The following is a 19,603-nucleotide window of genomic DNA, read 5'->3' as shown; positions in this document are numbered from 1 at the left end:
CTCTAAGGAACTGTTTCCATATTGGAGGGAGAAGGATCTTGAGGAAAATAGTTTATGTCTGATTTACTAAAGCATTTTACCTGTCTGTCGTGTGTACATTTATTGTGTTTTATCTTTCAGCAATAGAAACACAGAGCACCAGCTCCGAAGAGATCGTACCAAGTCCACCATCCCCCATTCCACCCCCACGAGTGTACAAACCTTGCTTTGTCTGTCAGGACAAGTCATCAGGCTATCACTATGGAGTCAGTGCCTGTGAAGGATGCAAGGTAAGGGTGCTGTGGAGAGAATTCATTTTGTTGATAAGGTTTTACATGATTTTATTACTATTGTCTGCTTGTGGTCCTGGCGTAGAAGATGTCAGTGTGACAACATGTATGCTTTCAAGCATTCTGTGGCTGGAGGAAGAGCTGGTAGTACCACAGGACCCCAGCACTTACACTCTGGCACCAGGATGGGGGTATTTATTTATGCTCAGCAGTTTAGGGGCAAATATTTGTGAAACCACCAGAAATGAGTAAAAAGAACAGCCACAGAATTACATTCTGCAACTGTACACAGCCTAAAAATCTCTCATCGCCTTAAATATAGCTCAGGAATGAACTAAGGTTCCCTCCTATAAATTCAGTGATATCATTGATTAAATTAGGGCTACTTTCCGTCTCATCCCACAATAGCCATTGTGCTCTCCAGCCTACTCTGCAGTGGATTTCCAATGCTTGTTTAACAACTGAGCACTTAACAACTAAGTTGCTTCAGACAACGCTAAATTAAAACTGTCTTAAAAGGAAGATAGGTGAGGTGTAGGGCACATGTGTTTGCTTCTGTGCGGCTTAACTGTTCCTGTCCACCCGTGCCATATAAAGGGAACTGTACGTTATATTTGAGTGAATGTATTTTTTTGGCATTAGTTACGCCTTTATTTGAAGAATCATAGAATATTCCAGTGCAGAAATGGAACTTTACATGAATGGAATTGGTATCTACTCTGAAATATCAAAGTGTTTCAGAAAAATCACTCAGTTATTTTTCAAGTAAGAATGAGCTAGGTGAACACTTCACTCATTTATACTATACTTCAGAGCTTCATGACCAGGGAAAGGAAACCCAGTCCCCACCAAATGGAAACCTAGGCAGCTTTTCTCAAGAGTCTAAATAAAGCAATGTTTACACAATAACCCATTTACCATTTGTTTTTCATGTGCAAATACAAATAGTTATGCATTCAAATTTGAGAAAATACAAAGGGTGCACCCCTGATTAAATTAATTGTCATAACCTGTTTTAAAAAGAATTATACATGTCATGACAGCATCCAACTGCTCCTTGAATGAACCCAGATCTATTTTCTCTACTGCCGTTCCAGGTATTGATCGCAATTTTCAAGAAGAAATATTTTGTGCCATGAGTCTGGAATTCGTCTTTTCTCAGTGTATGCTGTTGTCACATTACATGCATTTTATTCTAGTTACTACCTCCTGAAGGTCTTTTACATTTATCCTGAAGCTAAATGTTCAAATTTTTCCAGCCTTTCCTCATAAGTCATTACCAGGGATCGTCCTCGTGTTCCTTCACAGTTCCAAGACCAAGATATTTCCTGTGTGTCTCAGTAATAATGGTAGTTCTAAGCATACGGTTGGGTAACACCAAAGTCCCACCCACTTTAACATGTCAGATTTACCATCTATCGACCATGATGGTGTTGAAAACAAAAATACAAAGGCTTTCAAAGGTGAAAATGTGTCCGTCTCTTGTGCATGGCACAGCCTCTCCTGTATGTACACACTGCTAAGTGGGTGCATTTTGGAGAGTCTGTGCCACGTAAGCTGCTGCTAGAATTCACCTATATCGATGTCAATGACTCTGAATTTTGGAAACTAGTACAATGAACAGCTACTACATTGTGAAGTTAATAGGCATTTATTTACCTCCAAAACTGTTTAATATGTTCTTGTACTTGTATGTCCAAGATATTACACCTATCTGCATTGAATTGTATTTTATATCATTCTAACCATTTGTAATTATTATCTAGGTTGTTTTTAGAATCCTTGGCTGCTTAATTCACTTCTATCTCCACTGTGGAATTATTTGTTAATTAAGCTCAATTTACTGTAATATTGAATCAAGGTGGTTTATGGAGATCAGGAGCAACAGGTGTCCTCACAGTGACTTTTGGAATATTCCACTCAGTACATTCGTTAAGTAACTCCTTCAATTCATATCCCTTGTTTCCTTTCTTTTAGGAAATACTTATTCACCTTTAATTTTTACATTTGTGGAGTTTAAACATCAAAACACCATCTAGTTTTATTGCTTAATAAAGGTCTGCCACTCTCTGTGCCCTTTTTTTCAACAAAATCAAATCATTTATAAAATTATGGTTAAATCTGATACTCTCTTGCTCTTCCCTGCCTGCATTTGTCAATGCTGATTTTGTTTTAACCATGCATGGTGATGATCTCCAGCTCAGCTTGGCTTGGAGCTCTTTCCAAGCACAAAGTCTGCCATATTACAATACTGTGAGCTTCTAGAGCTCCATCTCCACCGTTAGGCCAGTTTTTAGATGGTTCATCTGTGACAACCTGCAAAGAAGCCATAATTGCCGAATTATTCTGCATTCTGGATAGTGGAGACAGCATCAGCCCATCTGGTTCCTGAAATTCTGGTGAGTAAAATTACAGTTTCTTTAAAAAATACTTTTCAATTGTCCATGCTTGATTATTTTGGCATGACCATAAATTAGTTCTTGGTTCAGTTTCTTTCATATTGCTAAATGTTATGGAGTTCACAGGATGGTCAAAATTACTTCTAAGAAATGCCTCTTGTTTTATCTTTGTAGATGGTGACTCCACATACTATTTAAAGCCACTTATGCACCCTAATCTGCTTGTCCTTGGAAGAGCAGATGAACATGATATCTGGAGCACGATTGCATCCTACAGACTGATGGCGGGGAATTTAATCTTCATACTGTCAGGACATGTGAGGGGACTTTCCAGCTCTCCTCTTCTGGAGCTGGAAGGTCAAGTTTCCCAGCCAGAGTCGTCCATTCCTGGTGCTTCACGATTCTCAACACAGCCACACCACCAGAAACAAGAAACCAACTTGGGTCTTTAAAGCATTGAAAAAATGCCGCTTTCATCGTGCAATCTGGCTTCATGTGGATGGATGTCAACATTTCAACATAGTACACAATTTGCTTGATGCAGCTGATTGATTTGATGGCTCTGTCGTGAATCCCCTCACTGGTCAGAATCTAGTAAACCTGTGCTTTCTCCTTTGGTATGCAAGCATCAGGGCCTGCGTTAGTTTTGGCCAAACATGAATTTCCACTGTGGTCAATGTGCTAATTTATTTAGGATAGTAATCTTGTGGGAGGTGCATGGGATCTGCTCAAAGATCAGAACCCAGTTTGTTGCTAATTGTCTACGTGGATAATGCTAACAGTATAGGATGTATTTTCACTGATCGGAAAAGTCATCAAAATGTGCCACCAGATCGAATCAGGTGGAAGTTTCCATGTGTGGACTTGCACCGAGTATTTCATTCATGTCTGTAGATACATCCTTACTTTAATTAACTCCCTTTTTTTTCCTTTTAGTGGTTAGCCACAAGTCCATTTGAAAAATTGTTAGAAAGGAAGTTTGATATTTTGTTTTAAAAGAAGCTTATTTTACTGTCTTCAAGAAAATTCTGCATATAGAATTGAAATTTGAAATAAAAAGAAAATATGCAAAACATGTACAGCTCTGGAATGGAGCTCTCTGGAACTCTCTCAACTCCTCTGAAGCCCAGTCAGTAACAGCGATAGAAAGATAGTGTAACCCTCATTTTATTTGCATATACTTGAACAGACTTATTTATCTGGAATCTTGTGTGAATATTTCACTTTTTTTATCATTGTCCAGCTACTTTGTCTCTTCACTGTAATGATCAGCTGCAGTGTTATTGAAACCACTGTAAACATGGAGCATGTTACCTTTTCATCTCATTTAGAAGCCATAGCATGGAAACAGGCCATTTGGTCCAACTCGTCCACACCAACCAGTGGGCATGTTTCTGTACTAAGTTCTATCTCCCAGCACATGGTCCATACCCTACGTATTCTTATTAAAATGCAGTTGCTGGTAATTTTTTTTGCCATATAGACTACTTTTTTATCACGGAACTCCTGATATTTGTTACTATTTGCAAAGTATTTTCCATGTGTGATTTTATTACAAATCCATAATACTGCTCTGCTGAAACATTTTTAGCATGTGTATTATCGAAATGATTTATTGCTTTGTATTACTTTAATCTGCATGATTCATGATAACATGAGTGAGAGGGGAGTTCTCATTCCCTTTCTGAACTGAATTGCATTGGGCATATTAAAATAATAGTGCAGAATCAATAAATCATTAAGCAATTGCAAATGCTATTATCTTTCCGAGCAATGCAAAATTGAAATTCCCAAGTCTGAACACATCTGTGTACATCTAAAGGTTGATTTGGCTTCTGTACATTGAAATGGAGTTTAATTTCTTCAGTAAAATGTTACAGTTGTAAACTATTATAAAGCATATTGAAAACAGCCTTATAATCACAGCTTTTGCCCTGAGCATTGAATTAAATGGAAGCAGGGGAAAAATATTATTGTAGTTTCTTCATGAACAATCATAATATGCTCACTTCACTTTGCAAATTCTCTCATATGTTAAACAAAAATTAGATACATTGATTTCAAGCGATTTATAAAATAAAACAGTAGATTTAACATGAATTATGGGGTGGTGAAATAAGAGGTATAAAGTACTAGATCTGCCAGATTTATTAATTGGACTTAACTATTATAATTGGTTATATTGATGATCTTTTCCAGGACCAATAATCGTTAACTATTGTGATAACCTATTAAGTGAATATGGGGGAGGTGACATTTCGAAAATAATCTTGCTCCCCATGTTTGATTGTCCTGTGATCCCTTGTTTTCATAATCAAGGGGTGTATAAAAAATCTCACGATTTTTGTCTTACAGCGTACTAATAATTTGCTTTCAGTTTATCTTTAATATTTCCTAGTTTTTGCTAAATACGGTTCCTTCCTGGCTACCTTATAATTCTTCAGAGCCCTGTCATTCAAGGCACCCTCTAAAGCAGTTTTGTTTGGGAGTTGCCAAGTGTGCTTTATAAATGCTTTCTATTAAGGATCCTTGAGCAATGCAAGTTTCATCAGAGGTTGTCATGCACAAGTCCATTTTATAATGGAACAGTGTTGTATTTTGAAGATGGTGTGGTTTTTGGACTCTGTGTATCAATTACAAAGATGGCTGCTAAAAGGTACAGGAAATAATTGTGATCTGTTTCACGAAAGAAGCTAGCAGTGCCCCTATTAAAGTTTCTGAGAACTTGTGTTGTAACAAGAAATTACCTATGAGTAGATTTCAGTGCTCCCCAGTTTTGCATCATTTCACAAATTAAAGCACTTCCTTATTATTTGCATGATGTAAATGCACCTGTTTCCCGCTTCATGTTGACAGTTAATTGACCAAGGTATATTGTGATTCTTCTTCCCTTCTACCACCAGCCCCTCTTCCTACCAAACTCCTCAGCCTTTGCTCTCTGGTCTGATAATGAATGTTCTTCACTGTGGACCATTGCAAAATGAGTGGCAGTTACATGGACAGAAAATAGTTGTTAAAAAGATGCTAGGGACTTTTCAAAAGCGGCAGAAAAGTGACTTCATGGTCTTTGTAGCGGTTTTTGAAATCCTAGTGCAATGACTCTTGAACAATGCCAGTATTGTTTGTGGCAGAGAGGCACTAGTGCTTTGGCAGATTCTGCTATCTGTTAAATTCTTGTTACTTGTACTTGCACTGAAAAGACGACATTCCGTTGCCAGCGGTGTGCTTACTAAGTTTTTGGCAAGTGCTGAAATGGGTAGGACAGTTGCCTAGGGCTTTTTATTGGCAAGGACAGCAAGCTGTAGAATGTGAAAGGCATTGGTGGCATTTTAATGGCACTTAAGACAAACCAGTTTATGTGGATAATTAAAACTGTAATGGTGCCACACTGTCTGCCTCTACTGAGGACAAGGAATGGGAACAAAGAAGAAACTAGAAGTTTTTAAAAAAAGCAACAGTGCTGAGTCCCCAGCATTGTCACAACCAAAAAACTGTGATGCAGTTGAAGCTCCATCAATGCTAATTGAGGAGTTTCTTGGTTTCCCTCCAGTATTACAGACAGACATCATAATATTCGTGGCAGACTATTAACCCTTTTAAGTATCTCTTGCCTTTTGAAGCATTGTAATGCTGCATCTCACAGAATAGAATTGGACTACAGTACTGCCAAACAAAGTGCTTTCAGAACCACAGAGTCACTGCTTATAGCACAGAAGGTTGCCATTCAACCCTGGTGTCTGTGCTGCTGCTTTTGTTAAGGCAACCAAGAAATGCCACTGCCCTGTTTATTGCCCGGAGCCCTGTCTCCTTTGCGCCAAATATTTCTCTACACTTCTGTTAAGAGACAGAATGTTGTCAGCCTTGAATGATGCCTGTGGCAAACATTCCATACTTCAATTCTCTGCACACAAAAAAAAATTATCCTCATCTCAGTCTCTCAAGTTTTAAATTGATGACCTCTCAAATACCCTTCTGGCACTCTCTGGGAAATAGTCCAGCACCTCACATCTTTACTTTGTCATTTTTAGTATAAATGTGGCAAACTTGCACCATTTGCTCTCTGTGGATGTGATGCCCTTTCTAAAAGAAATTCTCCAAATGCGCCAACACCAGTTGAGTGGCCTGGTGTTGAGTTCTAAAACACTTTATGATCACTTTGCTTCCTTACTCACTGCTTCATTGTATAAGACCCCAAATACTGGTAGCATTTCATTGTAATATTTACCTTTGTTTTTACCTGTACTACATCAATGCACTCTGTACTAACCCAATGTAACTGCATTGTGTAATGAATTGACCTGTATGATCGGTATGCAAGACAAGTTTTTCTCTGTACCTCGGTACAAGTGACAATACTAAACCAATACCAAATGCACTTAAGGTATCTGTAACCATGGATTTTACTCTTCTTCTGTGTCCTTGAGCACATTCCACTGAATATGTCCTCCATTGTTACCTATCAGAAGTGGGTTGTCTAACACTTTCTAATTAAATTTTCTCTACCAACAAACTGCTTTCTCTGCCCTCTCGATAGTTTTATAATAATGCTATTTTATGGACTTTTCAGAGCATTAAGTATAGCTTTAATGTAATTTGCTATTTTTTTCTGATCCATTCCAAGGAAAGGGCGGAGGACATTGGAATGTCTCAGTGTCAGATAGAATGCTATAAGGCTATCTTTCACCAGAAGTTTAGTATTTCAAATGACATTTCTGGGACTTTTAAATTTAGATGACAGTAACATGACCAAGTGCAAAAAAATTAATTGAATTAATTAATTTAATTTAATTAATTTTCCATACTGGATGTTCATTGTAAAAGCAACATGAAAAGCGAGACCAACCAAGTATAAGATGAGGAAGTGTCTACTTATCCATGTATAAAGTAGTCTTGCCATCATGGATACTGCTCAAATGTTAATCATGATTCTTTACGGAACAATTCTCACTCAGAAATGGATAGCTATGGTATCAAGAAACATATTTAGTGAGTGGGGGAAATTGAAGAAGTTAGTAAAAAGAGATAAGGGGAAGAGAATAGAATCTTACTCAAAATTAAAGATATACCTGAAAGGCCTGTTAAGCAGTTTAGCTTGAATGGGCTTCCACTCAAATGAACAAGGAGGAGATCTGGTTTAAGTACCTAACAATGCATGAAAGGGTCAGCCTTTGTTGGTATCTTCTTTTGATTCTGTTATGTAAAAAGAATGGTAGATACAGTGGTGAGGAAGCTGGTACAAAATAACCTTTGTGCACTTTGTACTATAGCTGAAGTCATTTGTGTAAATACTTTGGTCCATTTTAGAAAAGTTACAATATCCATCAAAATACAAGCAAAACAACTGTTGAGCCACTTGTTTTACTTTACGCCCATTCATGTAAGCATACTTCCTCAGCTGGCATGGAGATCACTATTCAAATCTATCTGGTGCAGTGTTTCTTCTCTGTGTGCTAGAGTGTAGCTCACCTGCGTATCAGTGTCCTCACACTCTCACTCGCACACACTTACCTCCAACTCTGTTTTAAAGAGATGAGATTCAGGTTTCAACATACCAAGCTATCGATCAAAGTCACTGTGATCTCGTGTGTGACTGCAAGGCTTCCAAACATTTACCTTAGCTAAGCCCCAGCTATTTGCAGAGAATGAAATAATTCCTGTCTTATAGGATTGTACACAGTATGACACAGTGGCCTGAACTGCTTGATATATTTTATAAATTTTAATTTACTAATGAACACGCCAAATCATTATGCTCATCAGTCTGGTTCAGACTGCCAGCTTGCATTGGAGAGAAAATGCTGCTGAATTGAACCTTCCAAAAGTGCAACAAATTTAGCTGAGACAAAATTCCCGTTTATTTCAGTCAGATTTGTATTTGGTTCAGAGTGAAGTCAATGCAGTCCCTGTTGTCGTGTGACAGTGTGAATCTGCCCCTCATTCGAAAGAAAAAAGCTTGCTTACATGTTGTGGTTTTCGCGACCTCAGGGATCTTTCAAATCACTTCGGAGCTAATGACAAATCTTTGAAGTGTAATTACTATTGAAATGAAGAATCATGGTAGCCACTTTGCCCAGAGCATCTCCACAGATACCAGTGAGTTGAACTGTAAGATATTTTGTTTTGGATGTTCATTGATGAATAAATACTGCCCCTTACAGTGGAATACCTTCACAATTTTATGTCTGCTGAGAAGGTAAACATTGCCTCAGTTTAGCCTCTCGTCAGAAAGATCATACAACCACTTGATGCAGGCATTGCTACATGACTCTGGATCAGTGGTTCTCATAGTTATGTGGCTCTGAGACCACATTCACAATCGTCGTTAATCAAATGAGCCGTGCCCCGTGTACCGCCCCACTGAACACGCATGTACATCCATCTACCAGAGAAATACACGTGATTATTCAAAGAATATTAATTGATTTTTAACTGGTGACCTAATCTTAATCATGTATAATGAGAAATGTAATAACCTTTCTTACTCTAATACAGAAATTGGAGGTCTTGATGGGCCACAAGCCACCCCTCACTTGTGGCCTGAGTATCACTGCTCTAGATTTGTGTGTTGAAGTTTTTGGAGTCAGCTTTGACCCAGAAGCATCTGATTCAAAGCTCAGTTTGCTAACATTGAGCTTTGAGGAGAGAACAAAGATTGAAGAACTTTCTTTAAAATGCTGAACTAATTGCTGCAGCCGTCATTCTCTGTTGTCTGCATTGTTTCAGTGCAGTATCTCTATTGTACTTTACACACAGATTGGACGTATGCAGTTCTGTTTTTAAATAATACATCTGGTAAATTGCTTTACTCATAGCTTTTGTGCTCATGGTTCTGTGTATCACTTTTCACTTTCTTTACCAAGATAACATTTCAACTAATTAAGAATTAAAAATAAGCTGCTCAATCTTGTCAATGTTGAAAGTAATATGGCACACCACATTCTGCACTGACTATTAATTTAAGCAGTAATTGAAAATTCCATATTTCTGAATCTGATAACAACCTCTTACTGCTCATGAACGATTGATCAAATATTTAAAAGGTAGAAGCAATGTTTGCCAAGCTCCTGCTTCAGTAGTAAGATCTGGGTCTGTGTCAAAGGCCCTGTGGTGTGAGCTCACAATTTCAATAGAGGGAGATGGATCTACACCAGTGACCCCACTGCCCCCATAAAATGAGTTCACAATCTCAGCTGTACTCAGATATTACATGTCCTCCATTCTAGACTGCTATTCTAGAGCTTTAAATAACCAGATTACATCTGATAATGGAAAAAGCAGTTTATTTGCAGATCTGTGGAGTTTCTATTGTTGTTCACCAAGGGCATAGCTTGAGATCAAGAGGAACAACCACTTGCATCTGTATAGTATCTTTGAAGTAACTATATGTCTCAAGACATTTTCCAGGAGATTTATAAGATGCCAAATCAAGGAAGATTATTGGAACAGATGCCTAAAAGCTCAGTTGAAAACTATGTTTAAAGATAAATGTGGAATATTATGAGTCCTTAAGAACCAGTCTCAACACTGCCATTCGTTAACTCACTTAGACATAGAGTTTCAAGTAAACACAACCTTTATTTGTGGCCTTTTGTCCTCATCTGAACGACAAGCTTGGTGCAAATCATGTTACAAGATATAATGACGTGACTCAGTCTCACCTATCTTGACACAACACTTTACCTAACAGTTAACAAACATACTGTACAAACAGATAAACACATTTCCATTGGAGGCTTATAAACACTGATAAGTGAACACAGCTAATTTATAAATATATGCTTAAATATATCCAAGCACAAAATTATGAATTTGGTTATAGTTCATGAACTTATATACACAATAATACTCTTAGATACATTGCAATTTCTTTATTCTTTGGAAATCTTGTAGCATCCCTTTGCCCTGTATCTTTACATTTTCTAGAACTTCCAGTAGGATGTATCCCTGACCTATATCAGTTATATACTGTTTGATGCCCTTGCAGACATTTGTTTCTTCGGCTGCTTCTGGAGAAACCATCCAGGGCATTAATTGAATTTTCCCCATAGCATGGACCACTTCTGTGCTCTCTATACTCCAGTGTAGATTCATTTCTTCAGATCCGTCTGTTCTGGTGCTGCTCCTCAGTGTTTAAAATCTCGCAGACCTTCCTTTCCTGCACAGCTCTTCTCCACTGCTCTCTCTTGCTTTGGCTGGTAGTCCTCATCTCTGGTTCCCTTCTGGAGAGCATTCCTTCGGCCCCTGCCTTCATCATGCTTACGGTTTCACCTTGCAGTGTTAAACCAACCTCTGTCTCATTGGAGCGTAGGAGAATGAGGGGAGATCTTATAGAGTTGTATAGAATCATGAGGGGCATGGATAGGGTGAATGCACACTGTGAGAGGGGAGAGATTTAATAGGAACCTGAGGGGTAATTTTTTCACCCAGAGGGTGGTCTGTACATGGAATGAGCTGCCAGAGGAAGTGGTTGAGGCAGGTACATTAACAACATATAAAAGACACTTGGACAGGTACATGGATAGGAAAGGTTTAGAGGGATACGGGCCAAACACGGGCAAATGGGACTAGCTTAGATGGACATCTTGGTCGGCATGGATCAGTTGGGCCGAAGGGGCTGTTTTCATGCTGTATGACTCTACTATCTGTCTTGTATCCCAGTGCTGATCCCAGAACCTCATGGATCCTTTTCTCCATCTGCAACCAGACCACCCCAGGAGCTGCAGGATCAGTGACACACACTTTTAACAGTGATTCACTGTCCTCCGAGACAGCTAGTGTACCCAGACCTTGCTGCTTCCTGTGTCCTTCTTCCTGCTGTGTATGTGATCCCAGGCAGCCATTTTGTGAACTTTGCTTTCCACTCCGTTACAGGACTTTGGTTGCATTTGTTGCAACTTAGAGCAAGTAGCCAAGGCTCATACAAACGTGACACGTACCAGGATGACCTTTCCGAAGAGTACTGCTTGACAGTACATAAGTACTCCATTTGTTTGATTGGTCAACCTTGCCACTTCCATCACAAATCTAATCTGAGTTTCCTGATGCAGACATATAAATTAGGAGCAGGACTAGGCCATTTGTCTCCTCAACCTTGCTCTGCCATTTAATAACATCAGGGCTGATCTCAATTTGCCCTCAATCCATATTCCCATCTATCCATGGTAATTTTTCACCCCCCTTCCATTTCTCTACTTTTGCCATAAAAATAATCAGTGACTCTGCTTCCACCCTTTAAGAGAGAGTTCCAAAGATTTATGTCCCTCTGAGTTTCCTCCCTTTTTATTTGTAGTCACACTAACTGTTGTGTCCCCACTCTCTAGTCTCTTCAAACGAACTGTTGTGTACCTATTCTTGGGTCTTGTCATGTTTACACCCTGGAGACTCCTTGGTTCCCTTGGTCATGCTGACTGTGCTTCCCACTATTTCACTCTCATCGATTTCATGTGCTTTTTCAATCAGTTGCTTTATCACAAGGTACACATATCCCAACTTCCTATCCAGATCAATCTGGGAATAGAGGATTTCCAGTATTTTATCATTCTTTTGTCCTTCTTCAGAACTCTGCACCTTTTCTCAGGAGTCAGGTTGGTCACAAGAATTGGGAGCTTTCAAATATCCATGTTCACCTTTCCTTAGGACCCAGACACTGTAACAGACAGACTACCCTCAGCTGGCTGCTCATAGCCTGTACGGTTGACTATTCTGAACAATTAAGCTTGCAAATTGTTCAGTAGAATGCCCACCACTTGTGTCTGTGCCTGTCTCTGCAGAGCTTGTCACGGTGTCTGTGCTGTGGTGCTCTTTACTACCTCCGCACCTTCTCCTGCTGCTGACTTCACTCACCCTCCCCCAGGCATTTCCTGTCACTGCTTTCACCACTAACTGGCTTGGGTGTGTGTCCCTCACCTTCCATGCATTGTGTTCAATCAAAGGCAAAGTAAGTGATTCTCGAGGGAAACACTTTGCCTTTCACCAAGTTCCCTTTGCACCAAGTGGAGCTGAGGTGGAAGATATTCATCCCAAAACCTCTAATCCGGTGCCTGCTCAGTGTTGGTCAGGGTTTCTGGACAGAGTCTCCTACAGTCATCAGCATAGGACTTCCAAGTTACCTTGAGCCCCAGAGCACCCATTCCTTCCTGTGTTCACAGTACTTCTCCAGAGTGTGTGCATAATAGGGTGTTCTCTCTTCTCCCCCCTTTCATCGGGCAGAAGATACAAAAGCCTGAAAGCACGTACCACCAGGCTCAAGGACAGCTTCTATCCCACTGTTATAAGACTATTGAATGGTTCCCTAGAACGATAAGAGGGACTCTTGACCTCACAATCTACCTTGTTGTGACCTTGCACCTTATTGTCTGCCTGCACTGCACTTTCTCTGTAACCGTAACACTTTATTCTGCATTCTGTTATTGCTTGACCTTGTACTACCTCAATGCACTGTAATGAATTGATCGTTATGTATGGTATGCAAGACAAGTTTTTCACTGTACTTCAGTACATGTGACAGTAATAAAGCAATTTACCAAATTTAATTCACCACTTTACTTTCCATTAGCAGGACTTGTGTAAAGTTTTGCCTGTGAGTGTCCCATCCCCATTACTTGCAACCTGCCCCAGTAATCACACATACTGTGTCCTGATCCTTCACTTTAACAGTAATCATGCAGTCATCATCAGTGGTGTGGATACTGCCCAACAGGAACTCCTCAATACTGTTATTAAGTTCACCTAGATTCTCTGGGTCTCCTTCCTATCACATATATCCCTCTTGTTCTCTCCACCTCCACAACTTAAACCACACTTTTCATCACTTTTGCAATTCTGATGAAATGTCGACTTGTTAACTCTCCTGTTTCTCACTGCTTAACCTGCGGAGTCTCTCCAGCATTTTCTGCTTTTATTTCTTTATTTGTGGCATTGGATTTTCAACTGAACTGCAAGTATGGTACAAACTCATAAAATATATCCAGATAACATTTTATCTGCAGACAGCAGGAACCCACCAACCTTAAAGTAGGAATTTTCTGTTTGGCCAACAGACATAGACCACAATAGAGACGCAGAGAGGTTTAAGAAGTCCTAATCAGCTTTCAATGGTGAGGTGAAAAATATGGAGTGTACAAACAGCACAGAACCTGGCAGAGGTTATACAGATAGGCCTTTGAAGGATTTGAACACAGATGAAAGTTTTAACACTGAGGCATTTATCTTTGCGAACTGCGCAGTTTGACAACAATAAATAACATTTATATCATTTGCAGTAATGTGTGAATAGATTGCAGTGGTCACACTGACTTTACTGCAGTTATTTATTGAGAACTCAATACAAGGCATCAGACACATTAGCATGCAGTGTTAATCCAATCAAAAATCAATCGTCTTGCATCAGCATTAGAGTAGATGGAACATTTCAGAAAACAATAGTGGTGGGCAAGAGGGATGGGTAAACAAAACTTGGTGCTCACCAAGATGTGGGCAGCATCTCCCTGATTGGGAGAATGCAGAGGTTCTGCTCTGTGCCACTATTCTTTCTATAATTCAGTTGTTGAGCTTTATTCTTTTGCCACATTAAATGGTAACATGATATATTTCTAGACAGTGGGAGTATCTTTAAGTTTGGTATAATGCATTAAAATGGTCTGCTTTTTCAAAGCTCTATGTAGGCATGCAACTTGCGAACCAGAAACAAAAGCTGGTTTTCAGTTGTTTGTTTTTCTGCTGGAACTGATTCCTTATATTCATAAATCACTGTCAGGTCATCCTGATTATGAATTTCTCACAGAAGGGGAACAGATGCAATTCCATGCCAAGAATTTTCCCTGGACAAGTTCAAAAAGAAACACCCAGCATTAGTAAGTTAGTCATCAAATATTTTCTTGTCTCCTACCACTCTATTTACAAGGTTTCTGCCTCCCTCCATGTGCAGTGTCAATATGGTTTCTGTCATCCAACCATCATCTAATTTAAAGCTCTTCAACTGTGTAGCAAGTAATTTTTCAAATAAACAACATGTTGCCTCCAGTTTTATTATAACATTAAATAAAATGCTCTTACTAATCCATTTATATCTCTTTAATACAGAGGTCCCTAGAAAATCATCCTCAGTCTGCATTGCTAAGCACACAATATAATTGCATCAACATTTTGAATTCTGCCTCTGAAATATATTGCATGGAATCAATGTAATGAAATTTGGAGCCAATGTACAACATGTTGATAGAAATAGTACATTTAGTGGTATTGCCCTGAAACTCGTTGTTTTGGCAATGGTGTTTTCAAGTTTTGGAAAAAGAAGTCTCCTACAAGACACAGAACTCACTGTATGAACTTTATTAAAGACAGAGGTCATTGCAAGTACCAGAAATACTCAGCAGGCCAGGTAGGATCTGTAGGAAGGACTTGAAATACTGATTCTGTTTTACTGTATATTTTTGTCTAGAAATTTAATCACCTTAACTTATTTTGGAATGAAATGCAATAATGGCCATTTCTGATCATTTCATGTCATTGTGCAAATTTGACTGATCATCTCCCTGGCATTTGTGATGTGATGTTTGTATCAGTGGTGCATGGGATGATGCCATTCCTCATGCATTGCTCTGTTTGGAACGGCATTGCAGGTACACTAGATTTTTGAGGTATTTCTGTTTGTGTTCCAGATTTCCAGCATCTGTGGCATTTTGTTTTTCTCTGTGGGCTTGTGTTATGTGTTCTGTGTCAATTTTCTATTTTATTGTGGGCCACTAGATCTCCTTGTTTATCTTTCACATAGATTCAGCTCCAAGTCACTAAAATCTAATGTTCCCCACCTCTCCTATTTCCTAAAATTTCTCACCTTCTCCAACACTGATAAAGGGAAATTGATTTTTGATTGGATTAATATTGTATTCTAATGTGTCTGATACCTTGTATTGAGCTCTAGATAAATAACACTTACTATTTTCCTGCAGTAAAGTCAGTGTTACCATTACAATCTATTCCCAAGTCACTGCAAATGTGTTCAGTTATTTATTGCCATCTAACTGCACAGTTCCCAAAGATAAAGATCCAATTTCAATGCACCACAAGGTGGAGTTTAGATAGGTTTCAGAATGTTTCAAGTGGGATTTAATGCATTTTTTGAATAAGTCATTGTCATTGTAGACTCTTCTAATGCTCCATTTAAACTTGTCCTTGAAGAGCATTGCTATAGAATCTTCATTGACTCTGGGAATAATCCTTAGAGTAAATAACTAGTCTGGGCTCTCAGTATGATGGGCATTTTTTATTCTTTATGATCTGCATAAGTGTGACAATGATATATCACCACAAAGCAACCACGGGTACTTTTTTTTTATTAGGTGGATATAAATGGCCCCTTCACTGGCAATTTTATTGATGATTGACTCAAGTGAAAATAAAAGATTACACCTGCACATGTGAACGTATTTACTGCTGCCCATAGCATCACAGTTATGGCGCAGCTTCAGTTAATAGCCTATTGAAGTGTCGAGTACTACTCACAGGTCAGCTGTATGTATAACTAAGAATCCCAAAACTCTAGTAGTTTGACCCTCAAAGAAGAAATTCATTGAATGAATTAACAGTTATTGAGGATATAAAATATCTGAATTTACAACTGAATGTTTATATTTAAGAATTGTTCAGCACCCATAATTAAAGCTCTTTGATTTGACACTACCTGCCATCCTATGACAAACGCGATGATTTCTGTAACCTGCTGTGATAAGCATCCCCAAATAGCACAATATTTTAAAACTGTTTACATTCTACGAGACTATTTTAATTGGTGCTATTAATAAATTTGCTTGATAAGTTAAACCTTTTAAGATGTCATAAACAGTGCTGTAATTAATTGGATTAATGCACAGTATCCATTTATATTGCCAGTACAATGCAGCTGCTGCAGAAATTCTTCCAAAGTGCCCATTCTGATAAAATAATGTGGCCAGAGTGCTAATATTAATGTACTAATACTGCTGATCTTTCCAGAATCAGAATCAGGTTTATTATCACTGTCTTATATGATGTGAAATTTGTTGTTTTGTAACAGCAGTACAGTGCAAAGACATAAAATCTATAAATTACAAAATAAACAAATAGTGCAACAAAAAAGGAGCAACAAAGTAGTGTTCATGGGTTCATGGACTGTTCAGAAATCTGATGGAGGAGGGGAAGAAGCTGTTCCTGAATCGTTGAGTGTGGGTCTTCAGGCTCCTGTACCTCCGCCCCGATGGTAGTAACGAGAAGAGGACACGTCCCAGATGGTGAGGGTCCTTAATGATGGATGCCTCTTGAAGACGTCCTTGATGGTGGGGAGGGTTGTGCCCGTGATGGAGCTGGCTGAGTCTACAACCCTCTGCAGCTTCTTGCGATCCTGTACATTGGAGCCTCCACACCAGCCTGTGATGCAACAAATCAGAGTGCTCTCCACTGTACATCTATAGAAATTTGCAAGAGTATTTGGTGACACACCAAATGATTGATTAATGATTGATGAAATAATATTGCCTGTGGAAAGACAAATATTACTTTTTAATGAAGCAAGAATGACGCAGGGGAAAACACACCCATGGGGTTGGCATTCATTGTGAGTAAAGAAATGGAAACCTTTGTGTGTGTCTGAACAGAAATAAACTAGTATTAAGTAATCAACTATCGTTTCATGAAGGGCTGCTCTGGCTAAAATATTTTTCTTTGAGGATGTGACAAGGAAGCTAGAGAGGGATAAGGTAATGGATGTAATATATTTCAGTTTCACTAAAAGTAATAAAACATTTCCACCACTGTGGAAAATTGGTAAATTGGTTTATTATTGTCATATGAAAGTGAAAAACATGTCTTGCGTACCATCCACACAGGTCAATTCATTACAACAGTGCATTGAGGTAGTACAAGGTAAAACAATAACAGAATGCAGAATAAAGTGTTATAGTTACAGAGAAAGTGCAGTGCAGGCAGACAATAAGGTGCAAGGTCATAATGAGGTAGATTGTGAGGTCAAGAATCCATCTTATGGTACTAAGGAACCAATCAATAGTCTTACAACAGCGGGATAGATGCTGTCCTTGAGCCTGGTGGTACGTGCTTTCAGGCTTTTGTATCTTCTGCCCGATGGGAGGGGGGAGAAGAGAGAATGTCCGGGGTGGGTGGGGTCTTTGATTATGCTGGCTGCTTTACCGAGGCAGCGAGAAGTATGGACAGAGCATGGAGGGGAGGCTGGTTTCTGTTAAATACTCAAAGTAAAAATTTGTGGAATAATCTCACTGTGGATGTTTAACTCATTGACTAATAGAAACCAGAGGGTAGTCATAGCAGATAATCAAATCTGGGAAAAATGTTAACAAGTAGATCCCTCAGCAATCTGTTTGTGACATTTTGGTTCAACATAACAGGTCTGTCTCTCTAGAAACTAAACTGAAGTAGCCATATACACAATGTGGCTACAAGAGCAGGTCAGAGGCTAGGAATCTGTGGCAAGTAACTCACCTCCTAATTCTCCAAAGCCTGTCCACCATCTACAAAGCTTGTCAGGAGTGTGAGGGAATACTCTCCATTTGCCAGGATGAGTGCAGCTTCAATGACATTCTAGAAGCTTGACACCATACAGAACATAGCTGCCCGCTTGACAGGCACCCCATCCACAACCGATCACTCACTCCACCCCCGATGCACAGAGGCAGCAGTTTGTACCATCTGCAGGATGCACTGTGACAACTCACCAAGACCTCTTGTTCAGCTCCTTCAAACCCACCATCTCTACCAGCTAGAAGGACAAGGGCAGCAAAAGCCCGGGGAACACCACCCTCTGGAAATTGCCCTCCAAGCTACACAGCATCCTGACTTGGAAACACACTGCCATTCCTTCACCGTCACTGTGTCAAAAACCTGGAACTCTCTCCCTAACAACATTGTAGATATACCCACTCCTCAAGGACTGTAGTGGTTCAAGAAGGCTGCAAGAAGGGACTGGCAATTAAACGCTGGCTCAAGCTGTGAAGCCCACGTCCCTTAATGATAGAAATAAATATCTGCTGCTCCACTCCACAGCTCCTATTGCTGGACTCATCCCACTGCTTACAGCCGCAGAAACTGAACACTCTGCTCACTTTATCACACCACTGTGACTACACATCTTGACTTCTGCCACATCTGCACTCACAACATTCTGCGCTGTGGCAGAGAATGAGTTTTGCAATCAACTGATCTCCCCAATCTATGAGATCTCTCCCTCTCCCCACTCCGTCTGATTTTTGAATGTCCTACTTTCAATTGCTGAACACCTCAGCCAACTCTGAACGAAGGTCTCTCAACCCTAATCCCATCTCCCTAGCTCCAACTTTTAACTTGTTAACTAGGCTGATCATATGCCTTCACCACAGCACTAATTCTGACTGTCCTCTCAATTGTTGAGGAAGATCCCCAAAGATCCTGGCACCAAAGTGCTCTTCCTTTGTTTGTCTGCTGGGCAGAAAGCACAATAGAGGCGATTAGGCCTGTAAATAGAGCTAGCCTCCTCATCCATGGCCTTACCATATACTTTGTTCATTTTTGGTCTCACTTGCAGTTATCCCACTGGATATCAGGACTAATATTTCAGTGAGGTTAATTCGAAACTGTGGAATTGGCTTGAAGGTATTGTTGATGGAATTAGAAAAGGGTTGATCAATTAGAGGATTTCTTTCAGGGAATAATATATTGGGATTGAGTGTGCTAATAATTTGACACATAGAATTTCAGAAGCGTGGCAGGCTTGTGAAGAACAATTAGTTTGGACTTCTGGATTCTTTATATTCAGGATTCGAAAAGAATTCCACCACTGTTGATTTTTCTTGTTACACATCTGGACTGTGTCAGATTAATTACATCAATGGTGCTGAGGTCGAGAGGATTGAGAGCTTCAAGTTCCTGGGAGTGAACATCACCAACAGCCTG

At 39.5% G+C, this 19,603-nt stretch overlaps 1 protein-coding gene across 1 annotated transcript in view; it reads left to right on the top strand.

The window, feature by feature from the left end:
• The window catches only part of LOC127571014 (retinoic acid receptor beta-like), a 179,330-nt gene that overhangs the window by 31,512 nt on the left and 128,215 nt on the right, over nucleotides 1-19,603 (top strand). The window contains exon 2 of the mRNA XM_052016987.1: nucleotides 121-269. Within this exon, the coding sequence (XP_051872947.1) occupies nucleotides 121-269 (149 nt within the window). The remainder of the gene's footprint in view (nucleotides 1-120; nucleotides 270-19,603) is intronic.

This window comes from Pristis pectinata, chromosome 5, assembly GCF_009764475.1.
Source record: "Pristis pectinata isolate sPriPec2 chromosome 5, sPriPec2.1.pri, whole genome shotgun sequence".
NCBI lineage: Eukaryota > Metazoa > Chordata > Chondrichthyes > Rhinopristiformes > Pristidae > Pristis > Pristis pectinata.
The sequence above is the reverse complement of the archived record's forward strand: the minus strand, read 5'-3'. Positions and strand labels throughout refer to the sequence as shown.